The following is a 26956-nucleotide window of genomic DNA, read 5'->3' as shown; positions in this document are numbered from 1 at the left end:
ATGATATATTAACAGGAATTACTGATCATAAAATTTCTTATTATAGGCTCATATTAATAATGACTTTGGACTACTAATCAATATTCAGAGAAAAGAAAATATCTTGAATGAAGAACAAGAAGTAACTTCTCTTGCACATGTAAATAATAGAACAGTACTTTCTGTAGCAGTAAGGATTTTCATGCCAGAAAAGCTATTTCTAAGGAAGTCAGAGTTTGAAAGGAAAAACTGACCTTGAGGTACCCTTCGAATCTTATCACTGAATTCAGCATTGCCTTTGCTGATGAAACTGAACTTACATCAAAAGACAAACAGCTATTACTGCTGGAAGCCTGCTATGCCTGAGATCCACTAAGAGACAGTAGGAAATGTTGCCTTCTGAGCACTGCTGTGAATATCGTTAGAGGTCTTACTGATGCTATATACAAAATCATTTTAACTGATTATTTGAAACATCATTTTCCTTCCTTCTTAATAGGAAAGTGCACTATTTCTCTTACCTTGCTGTACAAAGGACCCATACACAAACCACATGGAGTTGTAGAGTGTAGTAGATGTCATTGATCCCATTTGCAATCGTGGGGGATTAAGCCAGTTCAAGAGGTAGACCAGGAGTCCCACAAGAAGGACTGTGCCAGCAATGCAGGCCCACAGAGACAGATCAAATGGTGCAAGGCAAGCAAACATATCCACTGTTTTTTCTGCCCTTCGAAGTAGGACTCCCACTGAGTAGTCCATGTAGCGTGTTGTAAAATCCACAACATTCTCCCGATCTGGAGTGATGGTTAAAGCTGAAATCCCGATGTCAGCTCTCTGGGAAATTGAAAGAGAGAATACATTAGTACTGTGAAAACAATTCAGTTTGTGGCATTTCAGTTTGCCTTGGGAAAGAAAAAAATGATGCCTCAGGCAACATCTTAAGCCTCTTTATATAACCTGAAAGTACTGCAGGGACTTCATATAGAGAAGCTCTATGTGAATTTTGCATAGATTACTGCAGTTCTTGCCCCAACTGAGTCAAACAAATTACCTTGTTCACATTGCCAGTACATGTGGAATCAGTCAGGAATACCTCAAACACACATATACCTCAATAAACTGTCTGTTTTTTCCTTTTAATTCATTTTATCAAAGTCAGCATTAACACAGTAACAAAAAACAAAAAACAACAACATAAAACAATTCAAAAAACATATCCAAAGAATTCTAAGAAAATGTTTCCAAGGGTTTCAGTAATTCTTATCATGTAAACTCATGGAAAGGTCACTTAAAACTTCAATTGACACCATCCTTGGATTAAATTTGTATGCATGAAAGACTATATTTTGGGCTCTAAGCTTGTTAGGGATGATTTAGAATGTCATATGTCAAAAGGTTCCATGCTTCTATTGTATAATCTTCAGAAGCTGTCAATAGGCAATTAATGACCACAGACACAGCCATTTCTTGATGTCATAATTCCTCTTCTCAGTGTATGTCGTTAGGTTCTCAGTGATCACAATAGCACATGTTAAGAGGCATTACAGAGTTGTAGTAAAACACAGAATAAATGACTTTACATACAAATTCTGTGATATATGGATACATATTTAAATACAAAGGCATCTTGTTTAAAATACTGATCTGTGGTAGTGATCCAAACAGAGTCAAGCCCTCTCCAGACAAATACAAATATCCATAAATTGTATGTTGAATACTTTCTAGCTCTTTCTTTCCTTTTCATTCCTCTGTGCAAGTAGATAGAAATGTATTTTTAGCTTTTATGCACTGAGAAAAAAATAGAGAAGAAAAGTAAGATGCCACGTGGAGTGCTAAACCAACTTTAATGAATTAATTTTCTGAAATTATAAAGCTCTTAATATGTTCTATGTAAAGTAATGGTTTGCATGTGTACAACCATGCATGTACACATGTATGTATGTGTGTGTGTAAACCAGGCCCAAATTTACTTGTTGCTTCAGCCTGTATTATATAGCTAAATGTTTCAACTAATCCTTATAATTATCTATGAACTATACATTTCCTCCTTCATTTTAAAGTTAGGAAACTAAAAGTTGGAGGGGTTGAGTGACTTTTTCAAGTCTCAGTTGATAAATACAGGATGAGTACTGAATATATGGTTTTCTCACTCCGAAGTTTACACTCATAACTATTTTAAACTTTTATAAAATATCATCAAGCTTACGGTAAATCCATACTTTAGGAAGTTTGGATAAGTTTCTAAGATAGAAATAGAATTCTGTTTATCTCCTGTGTCTGCATGTTTGTATATGTATAGATACACATCTATGTTTGGTATTTATGAATGCTTGCATATGCATGTGCATGTGTGTGTGCTAATGTGCATGTGTGTTTACAATGCCCTGAATATAAAGATCAAAGGACAAAATACTGAAGTCACTTCACTCTTTCTACCATGTGGGTTCCATGGATCAAACTGAGGTCATCAGGCTTGGGGACAAGTACCTGTACCTGTTGGGCCATCTTGTTGACCCAATATTGATATTTTCACACTGAGTATGTCTAAGTGTTTTAAATAAAAACCTCTATGGGTCGTTTATTTATTTAGATATGGGGGAGTTATTTTGTATGGACTAAAATGTTAATAAATATGACATTTACCTGCATAGATCTATAGATCCTAAAATTACTAAATTGTCATTAAATATCAGCCCTTGTGTAAGCTTAGGTAAAATTTCAGTCTGCCCAGAGAAGGTAAATCAGAATAAGGATAGCATTTCAATTTGACACATCTATGCACACATATGCATACGTCCAAGCACACGCTTTGATGTGTGACACTTTTTGACATGTCATAATTTTCTGTTGTCTCATGTTCACCCATATGACTCATCTAATCTAGCATTATTGATTTTCTTTTATGAATATTCACCTGTCCACTCTTGTCATCAGTTTTCTGGGCCCCTACAAGTCTACCTGAAATCTACTTTTCTTCCTCTTTATATTGCAACTCAAGCAATCATTCTTCAGAGAAAATTTGACTCTGCTAGATTATGTTTTTTTTTGATGGTTCTCAATGGGTTGCCCTCATCATAGGAAGATGATTCAATTCATAATATGAGTTACATGTTTTGATGCACAGTTCTAGACATTCATCAGTATGGTCACACTGTGCCATTCATCTTCTTACCAATCGCCTTTGCACATGCTGCTTCCATGGCCTGAACTCCTTCAAGATAATTAACATCTGAACTGTTAGTAAGGTAATCTTTCGATGACCCTTTGTTAAGACAACTGCATTTATACTAATAGTTGTCTACACACCCAACTATTCCATTATAAAAGTTATACTTTTCACATATTTGCATGAATTTTAATAACATGAGATTCCACTATTAGACTATAACTTCAGGCAGTCAGAAATTATGAGTGCACATGCACACACACATACACATTCTAATGCATGCTATTTATAAACTGATTTTTTTCTACTTGCTTCCTTGTCAATATTTACAGTCAAAGGAGTTTTCTCTTTACTTTTCCTCCTTCTCATCTTCTACAGTCCAAATAGGTAGCCCAGGGAGGCCTAAAGCCTTTCTCTTTCCTTTCTGAGTGTCAAGTGTATAGGTAGCCCTACAAGCATGCACCACAACATCCTGTCAGAGGAGTTTTTTTTTTTTTAAGGAAAGACGCAAAATAAAATTTATAAAGTTTTATAGCAATAATAAAGGGTTAGCATCTTGAATAATTACTTGGAAATTTGAAGTGTGTTTTCTGTGTCTGTCAGTGTTTATGTATTTTACAGTTTTTCTATAGTAACTAAACATTTCTTCTATCAGCCTTAATTTTTTTTAAATGGCATTATGTCTACCATTTAATGTAGAATGATTATTTAAGCTTTCATTAAGTGTAGCATTAAAATTAGAATGTAAGTAAATCTATTCTCAAAACTATTTTAAGTAATTACATAGAGCATTTTCTTTGAAGGAGATACAAAATTTATACTTTTTCAAATCATGAAACATGAATGATGGGCACACACAGAACACAGGTATAACTAAAAATAAACATAAACAGGAATCTTAGAAGATTAACTCGAAGAGAATCTGAGAACAATTTTTTCTAAACCCAATCAGAAATAAATTGTGACAGAAAACAAGTCATTACCTAGTTTGTTTTTGAATGTGATGCTGTGAACATCACTGTAATGTGGATAACTGGCATGAAGTCAGGCGTTACTCTGCATCCTTACCTACATCCTATGGTCCACATGTGTGCCCTATAAACACACCTAATGTGTCAATATCCCCCCAGTTGATATTGATAATTCAGTTTTTAAAAGTGATTTTGGAAGTGTTGAGGAGACAGCTCAGGAAACCAAGCTCTTGAAACAGGAGCTTGAGGACTTGAGCTCAACTCCCAGAATTCAAATAAAAATAATAAAGAAATCAAATAGACAAAACACAGGCAAGGAGCTGTGCAATTATCATCTCTGCTCTGTGAATGTGGAGATACACAGAACACTGGGACTTGTTGCCCAGCCAGCCTGGCCTACTTGTTGAGCTCTAGGCCTGTGAGTAAACTGTCTCAAAAACCTAAGGATATGGCTCCTTACAAGTAACACCTTAAGTTGACATCTGGCCTCCAAGCACACATGTGCATATGCATTTACATGCATTTACCCACAAGTATATAATCCATACTAACATGCACATATGTATGCACACAAATTAATCTGGAGCCAAGATCATTATATTTGGTAGGATATTATACTAAAGGTCAAGGACAATTTTCAAGTACTTTAATATAAGATCCCAGACTCTTCTAAGTCCTTTTAAACTGGCTTTGAGGAAAATGCTGGTTTCATATTTGTCTCTTGATATAATTTGCATCCTTCACATATGTCTTAAATGTTTTGAATATTTAGCTTTCATCCTTATGCCAATTTTGGGAGTTTGGAAAGCATCACCTTCATTCTTCACAGCAGGAGGGATTCAGATCTCATTTGTGTCATAACTACAAACCACATATCTCTTCAACTCCCTCCACTGATATATTGTTAACCAAAAGTATTGACATGCCTTTCAATCAACTATCAATATTCTTTACTATATTACTGTCCAATCAGGTTTTTCACACAGTTTTTACATGCTCTGAACTCAAAATAAGTGAGTAATCATATATTCATCGTTTCATGAATAGTTTAATGGTATAAAGAAAACATAATTGTTTATTTTTTTAACCATCTAGAGCACATCTGTGATTTTATTTGGGAATAAAATCATACTTATTTCTCTATAGCAGTGATCATTTGTACTGGACAATTTAGAATATGCTAAAATCAAACCATAAAATATTCTTCTCTTTAATTTTTGCAAATAAAACTTCTTATAGGAACTCATATTTTCTCCTGAAAAGAATATACTTATTTTCTGCAGTCACCACTAATCTTGACCAGGAATTTGACTCTTCCAAACAGCCAATTACAAGTTTCAGTCTTAAAGCTTTCCCTGGCAGTCCTACCTGATTATTGTCATTCTATGAAGAGGAAAACAAAATATTTCCAAAGAGTTTCTGCACAAATCGAGCCCATTGAGCTTCCAAAAGTGTGTTTTCTCCTTTTTCTGATTGAGTTTTTATAGTTTGGTTTTATTCTTGACAATGGCTACGAATACTATTTGATCTTCATTGCTCTTCAACTAATGTTATAATGTATAAAAAGAAAAATAGGAGCCTAGAAAGAAAGAAGAGGAAGAAAGAGGGGGGATAGGAAAGGGAGAAAGGAAGAAGAGAGGTTTTACGAAGCACAGATCACATCTACTAGGTGGTGTGTGACTGAGCAGGGGGTCATACTTGAGCATCTGGGGTCAGTCTTTTTGTAGCCAATGGAATGCAACTGGTTGTACAAGAGAGGTCTTCATTTTGAATTTTTTATTGTAAAATGATTTATTATGGTATTATATAATAGTTTAATGTTTAGTAATAGTATAAATTCAGACTTCAACATTCAAGTTCCAATATTCCTTTCCTATAAAATATACAATATGAATTATTACCTACCTGAACACAGAAAATTGATCAAAATGTGAAGTAAATCCCCATTATTAATTTTCTTAAAGTCAAGATTTTATGTAGTTATTTGAAAGATAAATAGACATGGGTTAATATATTGTTACAGATTAATTTTAAATTAAAATGCTTAACACACTTAGCATTAATTTTCAAATATACTTATGGAAATGAATAAATCTCTAGGCTGAACTAATGGAAATGTTGTTACAGTAATTTTTATTCTGACATTAAGTCACAGTTAATAATATTAAAATATATTTCCTTTTACATTTATATGCAGAACATTTGTGAACTCACTGAAAGGACAGAATTAATATGGTTGCAGTTAGTACATGGTAGGGCAATTAACCCAATTTTGAAGTGCAGTGGATAAATAGGTCCTATCTTGTTAGTGCAGCTATTAGTATCATTTAACACTTACATAGTACTTACTACCAGTTTTCAATTATCATTTCAATTTACCATCACAAACACTCTATGAGTTAAACTATTAATATCTCAAACGTGCAAGTAAAGAAAGTGAGTCAGATTAAGTCATTTACCTATGTCACAAAGAAGAGTCCAGAGCTGCCAACCCAGGAAGGCCATCTCCAAATCAGAGAAAAGCCTGCTTGCTACCCTTCCTGTCTTTACCAAAAGATTAGCTCACTGCTTCAGAACTACTGGTGAACCGTTCTCCTTCAGTACATGGCTTCTAATTCACACTGTAAGATTCTTGCATGAGATCTTTCCATTTACTAACAGTCCGGACAGGATAACAGAAGAGTATCAAATGAGGAATACTCTATATATGAGTGAACCTTCCTAGAGGCTCATGAGACATCTTATCTGTAGTCTCACTGTATGTGATTAAGTTATATGACAACCATAGGCCAAGAAGCTGGGGAATTCATGTTGTGTACAAGCTATCTGGCAACCACTGAAACAAACTAACTAACTAAGTAACAAACAAACAATAGCATTCACACTGAAGCACAACCAGTAGCCCTTCCTTGTATTCCTTTATGTGACATTACTGCTTTCAGATCAATGCAAGTCCCTTTAGACTTATTTTTTTCCATAAATATGGAGATATGTGAGCAACAAGCTATATGGTCTTTGTAAAGATGGCAGAGTTTTAAGCATCTACTGTTTTAGTTACCTTCAACTCTCAACGTGTAGAAGGATAGCACATAAATATTCAAAAGGTATCTGTTAAATTGTAAAGGTGCTGTGATTAATTTAATCATTTTCTTATTGAAGCATTTTTAGAATATGTCATTTCCCTGTACTTATTATTATCAATAGAGATTTGGTATACCTATGGATCTAAATATTAATGTTTTTCACTACTTTAATATGTTTTATCTCTGACACCATGATAACAAGAATGTTAATACTAGCTAGTGTTTGGTGTTCTTTATCTACCTGTAAGCATCCACTCTCAAAAACATGCCTTCCTGACTTCTAGCTCCCTTCAGCAAACTTCATGCCTGCTCATACATACTAACTAATTTAAAGTCTTAGAAAGTTTGATTTTCATATTAGTTTTCATATTAGTTTTTCTCCTTTACCCTAAATTCACCAACTGTTTCCAACTTTTAAATGTATTTTCACCTGGGTAAGATGCCCATTCCCCAGCTGACAGCGACTCCTTCTGTCTTCTGTTTTTTTCTACCTCTCAGACAATGCTTACCTCATAATATCTGTTCTATCTTCTCAATGTTAACAACTTTTATAGACATGAATTATATTTTTATAATTATATGTTTCATACCAGTGCCCATAGTAGATTTCCAAAGAAATCTTGTTAACTTCTAACCCTTGGTAGAAATTAATGTTTTAATGAAAATCTTAAAATTTGGCCGAAATGGGATAAAGATTTTGTCCTTAGGAAGAAATCACCGACTTCATGGTTTTCAATACCAGTATGCTAGCCAGGCCCTTGACTTTAGTATGCTGCGATCTCATGTATTCTGCTCACCTATCTGGGACTCTCCTCGATATAAGTAGTAAGCCATCTTACAACTCTGAGCTGAAAGCAAAATCTAAAACTCTAAGAAGGCAAATTGTCTACCGGACAGGAGAGCTCAACAAACATGGGGTTGACCATGTTAAGGATTTGGCTAAATTTTACTATCTCTATCACTTCTGTAGTTTCTATATTATCTTTTTATAAGAATTATTCCCCAATATTTACTCATTCTTCTACTTATTCTTTTGTATTTGTGTTCATTTGAATTATTACAATCACTTTTCTTAACTTGATTTATCTCTGATGAATACTCAGACTGAGAAAACAAAAAGCATTTGCAGACACTGATGGTGTGTATATAAGACCAAGTGAGCATATGAGTCATTAGAGGCAGTACAAGAATTCAAATCAATGTAAATTATTATAGTGTTAGAAAGAGAGAAAGTATGAAATGATAGTTTAAGTGAATCCTCTTGATTGTTCTGTCTAAAATAGTTACTGAAAGAAAATGCGTTGTCACTGTCAGGAATATCAGGCTATGGAAGTAATTCTGAGAGAAAATAATGATGGATTATATCAGTGTACAATGGTGGAGAAGTGACAAGTTCTTGTAGTTAAAGTACACTCTAGCTTTGCAGTCAAATACAGATCCTTGGCATATATGTGATAGCTCCAGCTGCATATATAGCAGAGGATGGTCTAGTTGGTCATCAATGGGAGGAGAGGCCCTTGATCCTTTGGAGGCTCTATGCCCCAGTGCAGGAGAATGCCAGTGCCAGGAAGTGGGAGATGATGGGTTGGTGAGAAGGGGAAGGGGGAGGGGGAGGGAATAGGGTTTTTTTTTTTTTTCAGAGGGGAAACCGGGAAAGGGGATAACATTCAAAGTGTAAATGAAGAAAATATCTAATAAACAAAAAAAGAACAAAGAAAGGAGGGAACCCAGAGAAGTCAAAAGTTCTGAGCTGAGCAACTGAGGTCATTCACTGTAATAGGGAGGAATGGGGGAGTTTAGAGGGAAGACATGTGGATATTCATCTTGGAACATGCAATGTTTAAGGTTCCCATTAGACATGTCACATGAAAGGTTGAGTATTATGAGATGTAAATTTTAGTTCAGGAGATAGGATTGAGTGAAGAAACATACCTACATGTAGTCTACTTATTTTATGGAATCCACTTGACTATTTGGGTTTACCAGGAATGGGAAGAAAATAAAGAAAGTGCTAGATTTATGCTGGAGTCTCTCATTCTCAAATTCTCTCCCCCTTCCTATCAAGTTGTCTGTTTCTTGAAGAAGAGGAACTCTGTCTTGCATAACAACATCTTAGGCCTCAATAAATGCATACCAAATGCTAATCAAGAAGAATATTCCATGTTATTTATATACTGCCACATTTTTGGGCATTGTCCTATAACCTTCCAAGCAACTTAAAAATAATACCATTTCTACAATTCTCAAGAGACAGATCATCAGAAATAGCTCTTTTTTTGTGTAGATACTTTTTGTTTTCTGAGGAGCCATCTCAAATCTACTTGCAGACAGAGAGTGCAAAAATAGTTTCCACCTGAAGTGCTTGCATTATAAACCCACATTTCGGCAAAATTAAAACCATGGTTAAAGGATGAGATTGAGTAGATTTTTGCTTTGAAAACTTCAAAAACTGTAGAATTTTTCTGGATCCTTCTGTATACTTAGTGGTCTGTAGTGAGGAAAGGAATGTAATTCCTCATTAATTAGAAAAGAACAAGCTCTCAGAGTCTATGCCTGTAAGCAGAGAGTGATTTGACAGACTGACTCCCCAGTGATTAATCAGTACATCCAATAATATGTAAACTATCTGAGGAGTCCACTTGAATAACCCCACTATGCACTGAGAGCCTCTGTAGACACTGTGGGTCAGTGTCCACCTTGACATAATTCAGTCTTGGTCATTTTGTATTTGTATTTCATCAAGGTAACAAATTTACTTTAAAGGCTGCCATTACAGAATTATCAAATCTTAAGTAAACATCAAAATCCCTGAGACTCAGAAGCAGAGCTGTGTGAAGTGTCATGATGGAAGGGCAGAGTTAATGCCAACTGTCATTCAAAAAGTGGTTCCTTGTCCAAAGCATCCATTCTGAAAATAAATATGCAAAACCTAACAAAACTTCCTCAGAAGGGGTTCATACACAGACTGCTCTAAAGTGAGACAGTATTTCAGTTCCCCATGCATCTGTTTATGGTTTTCTTCATTCTAAAGACTAAGAAAGATGATACGACTCTTCTATTATGTCAATGATACCCCTAAACAACAATGCACTGTGCCATCTTCCACAGGAGGCACATTTCTCCCTGTTTGTAATTTCCAGAGTAACTTCAGCTATAATTTTCATTGAGGTTACATACTAAGAAAATGACCAAACAATGAAAACTACCTTATAATTATGCACCCAAAATCACAGGAAAAAAAATCATGGTTGGATTGTTTTTTAAAATTTATGTTGAATAGCTTCACTCACATATACACTCTTTTACGTGCTTGAAATCATCTTAATCATTCAATTTTCCTGGATCTCTAGCCTGTGATAGATGAAAGCTGAGGTAGTGGATGGCATTTCAATAGCCAACAGCAGGTGTCAGGATTTATGCATGCCCAGTTATAGAGTTTTCTCACCAGAGCTCCAGTCTTTATATCACCTTGGCTTTGACTGATGCAGTAGACTGTTAATTTATAACCTTTAACCTACCAATCTTTTCAATTTCAAACATATTTTCCTGAAGTTTTGCTTGCCCTTGCCTATATGCTGTCTTTAAACCCATAACCATTCCTGGACAGCATCGTTCCTTTTGGCAAACATCCAGCTCATGGTCTTTAGCTTGATTCAAGTCTTATTATTGCCACTTACCTATGCTTCTCACCTATTACACCATGTGCTTAATGATTCAAGTCCTTTATCTGATTGAATTGCTCCTTGATGTTTGTAATGTGTGCCAATTAAATATCACCTGCAAATTCAGAAAATTGCTCCTACAACAATCCACTAAGGAATTTGCATCTACATAATTTATGCTTCCAGAGATATCTCCTCATCTTTTGTGTTCATTAGTATTAAAACCTCCTGTCAACAACAAATATTTAGGGAAATATTTTGTCCTCTTTGCATGCACAGTGTATGTGGTCTTCTATGTCTGTGATTCAGCACTATCCTACACTGGTATCCAGTGAACAGATATTGGATATTTAACATTCAGATTTGCAAAACTTCTTACCACATGTACTCCTTTCAGGCCTGCATCTAGTACAGTCTAGGAAACTCAATTAGGCCATTAATAAGTGTTTAGCCTGAAATACAAATTAACATCTTAGTCACTGACTTAAGAATTCTTTCCACAAGGAATTCTTTCTTTTCAAATAAATAACATGCTCTTAGTCCTCTCTTTAAAATACTTGGTTTGCAAAACTACATCACACTTCAGAAGGTTCCTTAGGGTCCATTGCTGGCTGCCATAGGCAACTGAGCAAGAGGGAAAGAGGCTGATTTGGTGACTGACAAAACATTGGTGAATACAGATATTTTTGAGGTTTCTGTGCAGTCCTGAAAAGATGTGGAAGCAGGTAAAGATGTGTGTGTTCAACTTCCACACAGAAACCTCTGGCCTCTTTCCAACTACTAATTCTTTCTAAAACACAGGAATTATGGGCATTCTGCCACCACAAACTGGACTTCCTAGGAGACAGTGATGAGAAAGATGGTTCTTTGTTGTGCCTCCCTGCAGATCAGTCTGACTGTGAGGCTGGTAAACCTCAGTCTTGCCAAGAGCTCTTACAGTCCCCTCTTCCTGTGTAGATGATGGGGAGAGGGACATATCAGCACACTGATGTTTCTCTATGCTATCCCTCAAAGACAACGTTCTTTGTTCTCTACTCTTTATCTTATCTAGTAGCAGAAACAACGACAACAGTTCTTGCTCAGATGTAATAACTTGGGGGATTAAATAATAACTCAGAGCTTGATCTCCCATTAATCTAACACAGTTAATTGTGTTTTCATATGCTCTTTTTATTCCTTGGCACTACTTGCTTGCATTCTAGATCAATAACTCATCACTCCTAGACAGTTCCATTGGGGTGCTCATCAGGCATCATAGTGTCACAATGGCCATGGCTACAGTTCTGTTTCAGGTGTGCTTTTCTAACGTGTTTTATTCTGTAGCCATTGGCACATTTCCTCTACTTCTGAGTATGTTTCATTCCTTCATTTCCTTTGAGTTTGCAAGTCCTATTAGTTACTCCTTAGTATATTAACTAATTTCTCCCACATCAGTTTTTCTGTTAATCAATCGCTGCCATTTTACTATAGACACACCTTTATTTCCTAATCTATTTTTTAAAAAAATGTTCTTTCTCATTCCAGTGCCTGTTCAGTCCTATCTAAGCAATCTTTTTGAATTCTGAGTTAAATAACACTTTTCTTCTATGTACAAGCCTTTTATAACATTTATCAGGTAAATGATAAAGTCTAAACTTTTGAGCATGGCAAATCTATCTTCATAAGTATTCCCCTCATTGCCTTCTACATTCCCATTCACCTTGAAGACCCAGCTTAAGTGTTCTTTTTCATGCAATCTTTTCCTCTTTCCAGGGAGAAGCTGCCCCCTGGCCTAGGAGTTGCCATGGTAGCCTATGTTATTTGTCACACTGTGTTATTGTTTATTTATAGTTCATCTTCATATAGTTTATGGAATATTTAAACCTAAGAACAATTATCTTATATTTACTTATATGACATTAATCACCCAGCCCAGAATATAATATGCATTATATATATATATATATATATATATATAACGTGTGCAAACGAATGGGAAAATATAGGGCATTTGGTGTAGTTGGCAAGGAAAGGGAACATAGTCTCAACCTTCTGCCTTGCACCGGAAAGACTATGGAAATAAGTTCTCCCTTCTCTCTCTTCTCTCTTGTATATGATGTAGATGTATATCATGTATATGCATATTCGTATGATGTGTGTGTATATATATGATATATATGACATGTATAAGGTATATGCATATGATGTATGTGTTTGTGCATATGTATATGATGCATATGTATATGATTGATATATATATTCACATATATCTCATAAACTAGTATTTTCTTTTCCTTTCTAAAAATCAAATCTTACACTTACTTTACATTTTATCACACTTTATATAGAACCTATTCAGCTTGCCTAAGCTGTCCTTATTTTTCTTCCCACATTTTCAACCCCAGTGAAAATCACACTTTGTCTTCTAAGGTTGTCAACACTCCCATCACAGATTCTGTATTGTGAGCATAGACATAATGCACATCTTTTCAAACTATCCTTTAAAACTATGATCATTTTATCTTATGTGAATGGGCATTTTGCTTGCATGTATTTCTGTTTTCCATGTATTTGAATGCCTAAGAAGGCAAGAACAAAATGTTGGATCCTCTGGGACTAGAGTTATAGATGGATTAGATCCTTCACGTGTGCACTGGAAATCAAGTCCAAGTCCTCTTTTGCCTCCACATATATGTATTTGTGTCACTACATGAATTCTGACCTCTTTCTTCACCTTACTGATTAAGAAGGTTAAATTAGCACTTGGATTCTGAAACCAGACTACCTGCATTTAAAACATGACTCCCAGTTTGGCTATGTGGCCACGTAAAGCTCCTTTGCTTTATTTTGTTACTTGCAGCATTAAGGTAGCAATTATCCCTTCTGTTGTGAGTACTAAATGTAAATAAATACAAACTGCAAAGCACTGCATTAGCAAGACTCAGTTCTAGATACATGAAAGTAATTACCCCACAGTCACTTCCAAACGTTTTTTTATTTTTTTGAATTTTGATGGATGTTAATTGCCAGCAATGTCACATATGTGAACTGAAATATGTGTCTTTCAATCAAGTGACATTTTATATAATGATATGCAGAATAGAAAGTAACTCTAACTAAAGGTATAATACAAGTTGTTTCTTTTCTTTATAAAATCAATCATATTCCATTGCCTACTGTGCTGTTGCATTATTAAACGCCCTACTCCATTGCAATAGATTTCCTTTTGGGTATCCTGCCCACCAGGTTTTTATTTGGAGACTGTGATGTCATTCTATTTATTTTCATCTGTGGTTTAAAACTTTATTATGGATCTTACAACCTCTTCAAACACCTGTCAAGTGTCGGCAAAAACAGATCTTTATCATGGACTTCTAAACATTTTGCTGCCTTTTGTTTATAACTTGATTAATATGCTCATTATGACTTTTAATTTATTGTTTTGTTTATGTGTAACTATTGATAGTTTCTTTATAATGGTGATAATTATCCTTGCACACATGCAAATGAACAGTATTTTGCTTCTTAACCATTTCCACTACCTCCAGTTGGACAATCTTTTCCTGGGGCAACACTGAATAGGTTTAGTCAACATGTGTTTTATGAAGGCACTCAACAGAGCCTATCTTGGTGGTAGACACCGGCATGCTGTATTTGTCTGATACTGAGAACAGTGCCTCCTTTTGGACACAATAGTTTATGGTCAGAGCCAGTGTGTATTCAGGCTGAGATTCTGAATCAGAGCTGTTGGCAAAAGAATGCTAATGTTTATACTGGGATAGAGGAGAGGCTGAAACCCAAGCCCGGAGCTGCTGAAAGTCACCTTGCTGCCAAGATAGGAGAGCCTGCCTGAGAACTGGGACTACACCAAGAAGGCAGAGCTGCAGCAGAAACAGCAAGCCCAAGGCCTGATGAAATGTGCCTGGATCTTGTCCCTGGCAGCTTAGCTTTGTGAGCCATTAAATTATCTTTTCATTTCAATTGGATTGTCATTTGCAACCAAAGACATCTAATTAATTTAACTTAGAAAATACAGAAAGGTTATATTTAAGATGAGAATGCCTTTTCAAGCAGTGGGAAGGAGCAAAGATCTGGAGGAGATTGAAGATAGAAGAGAAATGGGGCAAAGAAAGGCAGAGGGGCAATTTAAATTCCATCTATATGCTGATGAGCCTCAAATGTATGTCCATTCCGGGTCCTATGTCTGAACTCCAGACTCTTATATCAAATTACTTATCTCACTTTCTGTTTGGATGGCTCCGAGGAGGACAATCCATAGCTCTAGAGCCAACCACTGACTCGACTCTAGCTCTCTTAGTAGCTGTTTGACTTTGACCAAGCTTTTAAAATTCCTGTTGCCTTGTTCATTTTTATTCATCTCATAGGAAGAGTGGTTGTTTCAAAGTTATGGAATGATTATGAGGACTTCAGGTATCAACACCCATAAAATGTTGACTGATATTTGGCTTATATATGTCTGCCCATGCTTGTCTGTAAAATGTTAGTTTTTGCTCAATGTTCAGAGTATTCTTCCCAGTATTTCCTTCCCTATTTTCCCCTATCCTAGTCAGAGTTATCACTCTCAAGTCAGTTTCAGGGAGGTGAGAGTGACAGAATAGAATATGCTAAATGCCCAAAAAATACTAGGAGAAAAAGGCAAAAACATTTAGTCTGGCCATGAGAATGGGAGGTTTTAGATGTAAAGTAAAACTTAGCAGACAGTTGTTAGAAATTAAAAATAATAATAATCACTGAGGCATAATCGGGATAATGTTGTCACCTGATGCTGTATGATGACATCACTTAACTCATTTCTTAAATACTGAGACTCTAAGAATACCTGAAAAAAATCTCAAATTGCCTTACAACATTATATGAGGTACTATAATCACCAGGTGATAAGTTTATAAAGCTTTTCACATGTATTTAAAAAAGAACAAGAAAACAGAAAGGGGAGAAGAGAATGCACAGCGTAGACCTTGCTCTTTTGAATCCAGTGACAATGGGAGGCTTCTGTGGACAACTTTTAAACAGGCCCTGAAAAACAAGTAATATGTAGAAAGGGTGGTGGACCATGAAAGGCAGTCTGTGTTCCGGTTGAGCAAGGCTTACTCCAGAGACCCAGCAGAAAATTCTACAAGGGAAGGAACAGAGAGCTATGACCCCAGACATTAGGTGTCTGAAACAAGTCCTCAACTCCATTATCCTGTGGGTAGGGCAATGCCCCAAGCTCCTAGTATTCTGGCTGGACTCCACCCCCCACAGTCACATGACCACAGCTAGGTTTGCCCTGCCCCACAGTTATCTGGTAACAACAAGGTAGCCCAGCCCACTATAAAAGGGCCTACTTAGCTCCTCCTCTCTCTCTCTTAAGCTCTTGCTGTCTTTCTTGTCTTTACTCTCACCTCATGCTCCCTCTCTCCCCCTCCCTTTCTCCTCTCTCCATAAGGCCTTTTCTATCTTCTCTCTCTGTCTCTGTCTCTCTCTTCTATAATAAAGCCTTAAATCTATGGACGGCCTCCTTTCATCTAGACTCTCTATGCTGGAATAATGGCTAGGCCTTCCCCTAAAGAGTTGCGTCTAATCTCCCACAGGAAAGCCTCGCAGCGTTGCCGGGTGTTACCAGCCTGAGACCGGACCAAGGACTCTCACCCCGTTCTAGAACCACACAGCACCCCCTTTCTCCCACCCCTTTCTCCCTTGGGCCCTGGGGCTGACTGAGCTGCCCCTGGGAGGGTATCCAGTGTCATATGAGATGTCCAAGAGACTGTTCCCTCCCACGCCCTCGGAGTGAGGTTTGTGGCTTCTCACAGCCAGACACCCACCAGCAGCATGAAGTATGTGGGCAGTCTCCTGTGTCCACCAGCCAGTGCCCCGAGGTCTGGCCGGTCTCTCCCACTCTTTTATTTCCCCAAGCCCAGCACCCTACAAAAGGGTATTGGCAGCAAGGCAGTGATGATGCATGTCTTTAATCCCAGCACTTGGGAGGCAGAGGCAGGCAGATTTCTGAGTTCGAGGCCAGCCTGGTCTACAGAGTGAGTTCCAGTACAGCTAAGGCTATACAGAGAAACCCTGTATGGAAAAACATAAAACAAACAAACAAACAAACAAAAAGGTATCTGCAGAATACAGATGGATGCAGGAGTAGGTTTTTACTAAAGTGAGAAAAATTAAAGGCTATAGCCTGGAACACGGTGAATAAGAGAGAGAGAAGAGATCAGAAGGCAAGTTGGTAGAGAAAATTATTCAGAAACTTTGAAAGATTATATTGTCTAAGCTAACTGAAATGCCATGCTGTCTTTCACCAGACTTGCTCATTCAGACTACTACATTGGTATTATTCTCTGCAATATTCACAATGGCTATGATAGGAAACTAGCTTAGATGTTCAACATCACATTACAGGATGAAGAAAATGAAGTGTATACATACAACAGAGTTGTACTTAGCCATAAAGAAGAAGGAAATGATGGCATTTGAAGAAAATGGATGGAACTGGAGATCTTTCTATCAAGAGAAATAAAACAAGTTCAGAAGAAAATTCTTTCCATATGCAGAGCTTAGATTTAGGCCAGTAAGTTGGCCTAGAGCATAAAGCCATTTGATACCAAGCTTGATAACCCAGGACCCATGGACCCAAGCATTATAAGGAGTAAACTGATTTCCTAAAGTCGTCCTTTGACCTCTTCACATTGTAGCACACATGTACTACCTCTCTATTATGTGCACACATGCACACACACACATACATACACATAAATAACTGTAATAAGATGAGTTTAAGTTTATATACATACATGTATACACATAGGATGTGGAAATAGAAAAAATAATGAAGAGAAATAAAGATGAAATATTACATGTCCTTTTGTTAGATTTGGTTATAATCAAACACACACACACACACACACATACACACACACACAGAGAGAAAGAGAGAGAGAGAGAGAGAGAGAGAGAGAGAGAGAGAGATCAGAAATAGATTGTGTAGACTATTTGGGGAGAGAAAGAGCAAGATTATGTGTATGTATATATATATATATATATATATGTGTGTGTGTGTGTGTGTATGTATATGTATATTTATATGTATATGTATAAAGAAGCAAGTGATGAATGAGAAGGAAAGTAACTGAACCTCTGTAGGTGCAGTGCATAGGTGATGGCAGCTAGAGGAAAGTTACAAGTGAAGCTAGGAAGACAATGGTAGCAAAGGATGACTTTTTCTACTGCTGTGGTTGGGTAGATAAGATGAAAGGATTCCCTTTGATCTTTCTTCCACCTCCCCATCTACCTATTAGCAAACCCTGTCAGTCAATTTGCAAAATGTACATTGACTTTATTGCAGTTTTAAGCACAGCATCTGGGAAAGGATTATCAATCTATCAGTATTGGCTAATGTGACCAGACTTAGTTTCTTTCCTGCTTTTCCAGATTGATTATCTTGGTTAATGTTCACCAATGACAGTTTCCCACTTAAGTGGATATTGTGATTCAGAGAGGCCTTAGAGATTGTCTTAAGATAAAACTCTCTTAAGCAAATGCATAACTGCTAACCATGGCTAGTATCCATTTCAAATCAAAGCTGTTGGATTGCCAGTAAAATAACAGAGTAAATGACAGAATTTTGAGCCCAAAGAGTATGAAAAGAGAAGATTGACATTTTTCTGATTGACTTAGTATATTCAAGACACGATCCCCTTTAATGTCTGAACCCATCAGATGGACATGGGCCTCTGTTAGTAATCTGAAAAGCATAAAAACCTTTTCTGTTGGTTATTTTATTTATTTATATTTCAAATGTTATCCCTCTTCTCAGTTTCCCCTCGACAAGTCCCTATCTCTTCCTCCCTCTTCCTACCTGTATGAGGGTGCTCCCCCACCCGCCCACCCACTCCTGCCTCAGTGCCCTAGCATTCCCCCATCCTGGATCATCAAGTCTCCACAGGACCAATAGACTGCCCTCCCAGTGATGCCAGATAAGGAAATCCTCCGCTACTTATCCAGCTGGAGCCATGGGTCCCACCTCTGCTCTCGCCCTGCTGTGTACTCTTTAGCTGGTGATTTAGTCCCTGGGACCTTTGCAGGGTCTGGTTAGTTGATATTGTTGTTCTTCCTGTGGGGTTGCAAAACCTTCAGCTCCTTCAGTCCTTTCCCTAACTTCTCCATTGGTATCCATTTTGAAATCAGTTATCTGACCCAAGGCTCTGCCGCATGTTAGGAATATTGTTATATGACATCGTCATTGAGGAGTCATTTCAATTAAAAATCCTCTGGAGTTCTAACAGAATGTTAGCAACAAATGGGCCAATAGATAGAGTTTGATATAGAACAGGCAACCAGATAAAGCTAAATATACATCTAAACTTCCCCCCAAATTACTGACTTTCCCCAAGAACAACCTACATTAGAAAATCCTAAGGAAACCAACAGAATGCAACAGGTAGAAGGACAATACAAAGAATGAAGATCGCAGTTGTCATTTTCTGTTGTGGGAGATGCAAAAGTGTTAATTTTATTTTACTATCCAGTTTTCTCTTCACAATATTCATTAAGTAGGACTGGGTGAATCTGTTGGACTAAATACCACAATCAAAAATTTTCTCTGAAATTCCAGCCTATGAAAACAGTTTTGATTGATTACAGCTGAGGTTTGGGGTATGAGATAAATGTATTCTTACCTTAAAAACAAGTTCTCCTACCAGTCCATTCCATGTCCCATCTTCTTGTGGGCTTCCATATTTGTGGTCCGGTGCAACATAAATTTCATAGTTAAAACCCAGGTAGTTAGATAGGGCATCCAAAACATCAATGGAGAAGCCCTGGTATTTCTTCGGTTTTCCCAAGACATTTTCAGAGACCATTACAAAAGGCTCCTCCTACATCGAAAAATAAAAATAAAAAAAACTTAGTGTCAATAAACATTGCTCCTTAAAAACAATTCATTCTTTAAAGAGTCTAGCTGACAAAGTCTAAGTACCATTTCATGCTTTGAAAAAATTAACTTGGAAATAGGGTTTATACATTATTGATGCATCATGTTATTGAATTGTGCTTAATCACCCTGTTTCTTGTCATCTCTCAGTTCATCATTGTCAGATCAAAACTGAGATGAATGTAACTAAACTTTTCAAGAACACGATTTCCTGTTTCTTGGTACTTAGATACAGTTTAAGATTCATCAACAGTGTAACTGATTTTAAGAAGTATGGTTTTACTCTCTCTATTAGATATTTTGTCCACCTTTGTGACAATAGATAAAATCTTTAACATATGTGCAACTCTGAAAATAGCAAATATTCAAAAGTTATAGTTGAATAAAATTTAAAATATCTCACATACTGGAAATTATTTGGCAAGTAGTTTTACAACTTTTGATATAAATATGTTTCATTATAAAAAACAGCTTCTCTACTATAACTTCTACTTAAAAAGACATCTTTATGATAAACTAATTTAGCACATTGGACAAGCTGGTTTCTACCCTACCTCTTGAATCTTTTCATATGCTTTTACTTTTAATTCTACTTAGTTTGGTCCAATTCTCATATATCCCAGGATAACCTTAGATTTATCATCCTTCTGATCCTCCTCCAGAATACTGGGGTTACAGGTCTTAGCCACTAGTCCTAGTCCATGTAATACTGAGGACCAAACCTAGGGTTTCAGGCCGCTTACACAAGTATCTTCTCCTAAGTCTGACTTTGCTCCTGGTAAAGCTAACACCACTTTAGAACGTTGCTTTCACTTTAGAACAGGTGTTAAGTGTGCAGTTGTTTTGAAACATGCTGGCACATGACAGATAATTCAATAGTCTATTAATTAATTTCCTAAACTTTGAGGAAATAATTCAAACACATTAAAATTTACAGATAGCCACTGTTAGTGTAAATAGTCTATGCAGCACTTGGGGAATAACTTGGATAGAAGCCAATATATACAAAAATTTCTTCTTTTTTTTTCCTATAGAGACACACAAAGAAGCCATATTTGATAAGCAAAATAATATTTTTGTTTTGGTCTTTTCCAGAAGACACAAGTGAACACTCTGTAAAACATTGCCTCTGTTTCGGGGATACTTAAAAATTACCCCGAGAAAACCATTTTCATTCTCAGGGTCAAAAAGCTTAATTTACTGATAGTAATGTATACTTAGAAAATCATCACCAACTTTGATGTTCCCAAACAGCATGGATACCTTGGTATTTGTCCTGAATTTGCCATTGTGGTTTCTTAAATTACCAGGGTGTCTTCTCTTTTAAAGTTTTATCTATGTATTTACTTTTAAAGATATATTGTCTTAGTGTTAGATCACTCAGTAAATGGACAGTAATAGTAAAAGGCAGTTAAGGGTCCCCACTTCTTTTATATAGTCTCCAACCTCAAAGCTACTAAGAATAAATGTAACCTATGGCTCTTTGTAATGCTCAGTGTGGCCATGTGACTAATTTGAGCTAATGCACTATAAGCCATGTGATATGTGCACCAGTTCTTGCTGTCTTTCTGAGACTCTCTAGCTTGAATGAGCATAAAGTGGCTGGTGCCCTGAAAATGAGCCCATATGCTACAGAGAAACAAGGCAGAGGGTTGTATCATTGATACTCTAGCTGTTATACCAGACTAGAGTTGTATTTCTTGGATTATATAATACATTAAAAAATAAATTCCAATATTTTTGTTGAGCTACTGAGTTTTTTATGTGATTGGAAATATTTCATCATAATGACTAATGGTTGATTATTAGATCAGTTGATAAAATCTCCTGAGGATAAATCACACTTTGTCATATTACTGACTTTTTTTACTCTTAATGGTATCATATAATACATGATTGTAAAGTGTAATTTCATGTTTTAATGTTATATATAAACACTTTGCATCTTGATAGAAAAATCTTTATACAGTTTAAGGTTTATAGTAAAGCTTTCAGGGCCTATAAACAAGCTTGGTATGTAAAGACACTTGCCTCTAAGGCTAACAACCTGAGTTCAACCTTAGAGACACACATGATAGAAGGACAATGTGACTCTCATGGGTTTTCTTCAGACTTCCTCAGTAGTGTTGTGGAGTGTACACTGCCTTCTTCCCACAAGAATGAATAAATAGATAAATAAATATAATGAAAATAAATTACAACTTCTGAACAAATGTTAAAGTATTATATTCTTCATTTGGGTTTGGGACAGAACAAAGGACTAACCAGTGACTACATATGGCAAACATTCTGAAGTAGCCAGTGAGGTAATTAGAAACAGAAAAGAGTATGAAAATTATAAATTAATATCAAATTTTAGGAACATGTATATATGATCAAGGCCTAATAACTAATAGGGCCTTGCAATCTTGCTTCAAGTGATTGCTAAAACTATTTAGCCCTGAGAATTCTCTATTTTCATGGGCCTGCCTTACATAAAACTCTTTTAGGTGAAGTAGAAATTTAATCACTAGGAAAAGGAATACACTTTTATATAACTGCATTCTCAGGCTGTGTGAAGCTCCACCTTGAATCTGAATTAGAGATTTCCAGAGCCAATACAATCTCCTGCCTGTTTATTTATCACATATTTCATCCATTAAAAAGATCTGGGACTTTGCAGTCTGAACCTATAGTACAAATCACAGTTATGGTCAAAGCCACTGGCCAGCCTACCTGACAATCACTGCCCTATGCCTCTCTTCTGCTGAGTCTCACCTAGTTAAGAGGCTCTTCAGAGCAAGTCCCTCACTCTTGCCTGTCTGCCACAAAAACTGTGTGCCAAACTGGAACCATGACAAGTCTTATCCACACCCCAGAGTAGCCAAAGGCTTGAAAAATCAGCAACATTAAGCTGATCTACAATCTTGCATGGTGGAGTAAAAGCATTCATAAACACTTGCAACAAAAAGGCTTTGCCCATACCAAAAAATGCCATTCATGACAGAACTCCAGGAGCCTAGATCTCAGCACAAAACACAAACAGAAAGAACCAAAATCCTGTCTATCACAGTAACTAGCACTGCCATCCTCAAAAGCATCTTAGCTCTTGCATAAAATGGTGATTTCAACATAGCAGTTACAAATATACTCAAGGAACTAAAAGAGGATCTGAATACGTTCTTGAACACAGATAGACCAGAGTTGAATGAAATAATAAAAACACTTCAATATGTGAAAGTAGAATTTAATAACAAGATACACTCTTAGGAGAAAGGCTAGGTTGGAATAAAATTTGAAATAAATGAAAAAACCGAACAATTTTTAAAAAAGAAAAACTAAGAGAAAAACCTCAGCAACAGATTGAATTAAATTATGAGACTGAATGTCAAGTAGAAGAGACAAGAGAAAAGAAGAAATGGATCTACCAGTCAATGAAAATGTTAAATCTAAAATAACAACAACAAATGCAGGTACAAAGCATCCAGAACCTCTATTTAAAAAGCTGGGCGGTGGTGGTGCAAGCCCTTAATCCCAGCACTTGGGAGGCAGAGGCAGGCCGATTTCTGAGTTCGAGAGAGAGAGTTCCAGGACAGACAGGACTACACAGAGAAACCCTGTCTCGAAAAACCAAAAAAAAAAAAAGTAAACATTCAAATAATAGATAGAGATTGAGGAGAAACCCAAATCAAAAGCAAAGAAAATATTTAAAAAAAAAAAAAAAGAAAACTTCATATGTACAAAGAAAAAGATGTCCTATCAAGATGCAAGAAACATACAGAACTCCAAATGCACAGGACCAGAAAAGAGCCCCTAGAAGAAATAATAATAAAAACAACAAATATACAAAACAAAGAACAGATTATAAAATAAGCCAAAGAGAGCCACTATGTGACATATGAGAAGTTCTCCAGATAAAACATGGCTTTTCAATGGAAACTTTAAAATTCAGAAGGGCCTGGTCTGATGTAACACAAGTTCTTTAAGACCATACTTGCCAAACAATAGTACTATATTCAGGAAAACCATCAGTTGTTATAGGAGGAGAAAAAAAAAAAACTTTCCATAATGAAAACCATCTTAAGGAATTATAATGCCTAAGCCAACTTTACAGAGGTGACTTCAGTCCAGAAGAAGGTGACACATACCCAAATGGGCACAGGGAATAACTGATCTAAGTTAGTTGAAGTAGATCTTAGAGAAGAACAGGAATTAATAAACATTGTTCAATAATAACTCTCAGTGTTAGTGATCTCATTTTTTTTCAATAAAAAGACATTGAATTAATAAAGAAGGGCCCATCTTTTTTTTTCTACATTCAAGACACACACCTCAACTTCAAGGACAGGCTTTATCTTAGAGTAAAATGTGAAAGATTCATTCCAGTCACCTAGAACTAAGCAATAAAAAACATGTGGAGGTATTTTGATGTTTGAAACAAAGGTTTCAAAACAAAACTCATCAGAAGAGATAAGAAAGGATGTGCCAAACTCATTAAAAGAAAACTTTACTGAGAAGATACTACAATTCTAAATATTTTCACAACAAACTCCAAGACAACTATTCTCATAAAAGAAACATCACTAGTTCTAAAATCACAGATATTCCTCAATATAGAGAAAGTGTGCAGCTTTAATAACCTCCTCTCACCATCAGTCATTCACATAAAATCTAAAGAAAATCTGAAGTTAAATGACATTCTAAGTCAAATAGAGCGAACAAACGTTTACAGAACATTGCACCCATGCCCTTCTCTTCAGCAGCCTATGGGAAGTTCTCCAAAGCTGATCACATATTATGACATAAAGAAACTCCCAGAAATATATAAACATTGAAATAAAATCCTGCATATTATTGGACCACATAGGTAATAAAGCTGGATATCGACAGTTATCAGAGAGTACACAAAATCATGGAGACTAAACAGAAAACTGCTGAATGGAAACTCCATCAAGGGAGAAATCAATAAGGAAATTACTACCCCGAAGGAGAAGAAAATGAAACAAAGCATACCAAAATCTTTGAGACAGAGAGAAGGCAGCTGGAAAAGTACAGTTTATAGCACTAAGTATCCATATCAGGAAACTGCAGTGATTTCATATTAATAACTTAATAATACTTAAAAGTTTAAAAATAAAAGCAAATAACTCTGAGAATAGATAAACTCAAAACTGAAGTTAATGAAATAGAAAAGAAAAATTACAAGGAATTAATGGATAAAGTGTTGGTTCTTCAAAAAATGAATCAGATTGATAAATATTTAACATAATTAATAGCTAAAGGATAGATGGGAGTATCCAAATTAATAGTATTAGGAATAAAAAGAACAACATTACAAAGGACATCTAGGGAGTTGAAGGAATCATAAAGTCATATTTTTTAAGTCTATAGTTCTACCAAACTGGAAAAATCTAAACCAAATAAACAAATCTTTAGATATATATGACCTATCAAAGTTAAATGAAGATGAAGTAAATAATTTAAATAGACCCATAACATCTAATGAAGTAGAAACAGTAATTAAGAATCTTATAGCTAATAAAAGCCTGGGGTAAATGGGATTCAGTGTACACTTCTACCTTCAAAGAGGAGCTCACAGCAGTACACAAATTATTCCATAAAAGGAAAACTGAAGGAACATTTTTAATTTCTTTTTCTGATGCCACTCTTACCCTGATACTGAAACCAGACAAAAATATAACAAAAAAATTAATTAATATTATTAAATAGTATTATTTTATTAAATTATGATTATTGAATTATCAGAGATAAATGTTTATCATGCAAACAATCATACAAAAAAATGCAAAATAAAACAAACCAAAAATACTTTCAATATAATATTTACAAAATAAAGTCAAAAACATAAAACTCATTATCTAGCACTATCAAGTTGGTAAAAAGACTGTTTTCTTTAATGGTGTGACCCCTGGTATATTAATCACGGTTAATATACACATTGAATATTAATCATGGTTCAAGGCTGGAGTAGTTGGCCAATATAAATTGTAATCAATGGAACTTAAAAAAGATAAGAGAAAAAGAACATGAAGTTAGAGAGATAGGAAAGTAGGGATTATATAAAAATTAAAAATATAGGATGGAAAAACCTTAAAAATAAAAATTAAGAAATGTACTATGTTGTGTAGGACAGATTTTAGTAATAAGTATATTCATTACTTTATATGAATAAATTATAGATAGTAACATCCCAATATATATGAAATACTAGCTTCACCCTTTCAGTTTTGCTGACAAATCTTTACAGCAATTATTTAACATAGTAAATTGCTATATTTTCTTTTTTTTCTTACTTTCCCCCTCCCCCTTTATTTACCATAGATTCTTTTCTTACACAATATTATCTATTCCTCCCAGTTCCTCCCACCTCCCCTCACATCTGGACCAAGCCTTCTTCTGTCTCTCATTAGAAAAGATCAGGCTTCTAATAGATAACAAGAAAACAAAACAAAATAAAATATAAGATAAATTGAAACCATCATATCAAAGTTGGACAAATACAGCCAATGAAAAACTAAAAGGTTCCCAAGAAAAGGCACAAGAATCAGAGAGCCACTCACTTAAACATTCAGGAGTCCCATAACAGTACTAACTAACTGAAAGCTATAGTACGTGTACAGGGGACCTGGTGCAGACCTGTGTGGGCCCCCTGGTCGTTGCTTCCAACTCTGAGTTCATATCAGCTTTGCTCAGTTATGGTACAGTAGTAGCTCTCAACCTTTATAACACTGTAGCCCTTTAACACAGTTCCTCATGTTGTGGTGACTCCAATCAAACAATTATTTCATTGCTACTTTTCAACTGTAATTTGGTACTGTTATGAATCGTAATGTAAGTAACTGATATGCAAGATATCTGCTATAAGATCCCTAAATGAGTTACAACCCACAGGTTGAGAACCATTGTTTTAGAGGGCATTATTCTTTAGGTGTCCTCCATCCCCTCTGTCTCCTGGACTCTGCCTCCCTCCACTTCTGCTGGTTTCCCTGAACTCTGTGGGAAAGGGTTTGATGAAGACATATCATTTAGAGCTGTGTATTCCAACATCGGTCTGTCTGTCTGTCTGTCTGTCTGTCTGTCTGTCTGCCTGCCTGCCTGCCTCTCTCTCTCTCTCTCTCTCTCTCTCTCTCTCTCTCTCTCTCTCTCTCTCTCTCTCTCTCTGTGTGTGTGTGTGTGTGTGT

At 36.0% G+C, this 26956-nt stretch overlaps 1 protein-coding gene across 3 annotated transcripts in view; it reads right to left on the bottom strand.

The window, feature by feature from the left end:
- Grid2 (glutamate ionotropic receptor delta type subunit 2) overlaps window positions 1-26956 on the bottom strand; it is a 1405618-nt gene that overhangs the window by 333971 nt on the left and 1044691 nt on the right. For all 3 annotated transcript variants that reach the window (XM_031382072.1, XM_031382070.1, XM_031382071.1), the window contains 2 exons: window positions 19522-19719; window positions 501-813 (listed from right to left, as the gene is read on the bottom strand). In XM_031382072.1, coding sequence (XP_031237932.1) covers window positions 501-813; window positions 19522-19719 — 511 coding nt within the window. The remainder of the gene's footprint in view (window positions 1-500; window positions 814-19521; window positions 19720-26956) is intronic.

The sequence above is a fragment of the Mastomys coucha genome, unplaced genomic scaffold, assembly GCF_008632895.1.
Source record: "Mastomys coucha isolate ucsf_1 unplaced genomic scaffold, UCSF_Mcou_1 pScaffold20, whole genome shotgun sequence".
Lineage (NCBI taxonomy): Eukaryota > Metazoa > Chordata > Mammalia > Rodentia > Muridae > Mastomys > Mastomys coucha.
Note: the sequence above shows the minus strand (reverse complement) of the source record. Positions and strands in the feature narration are given on the sequence as shown.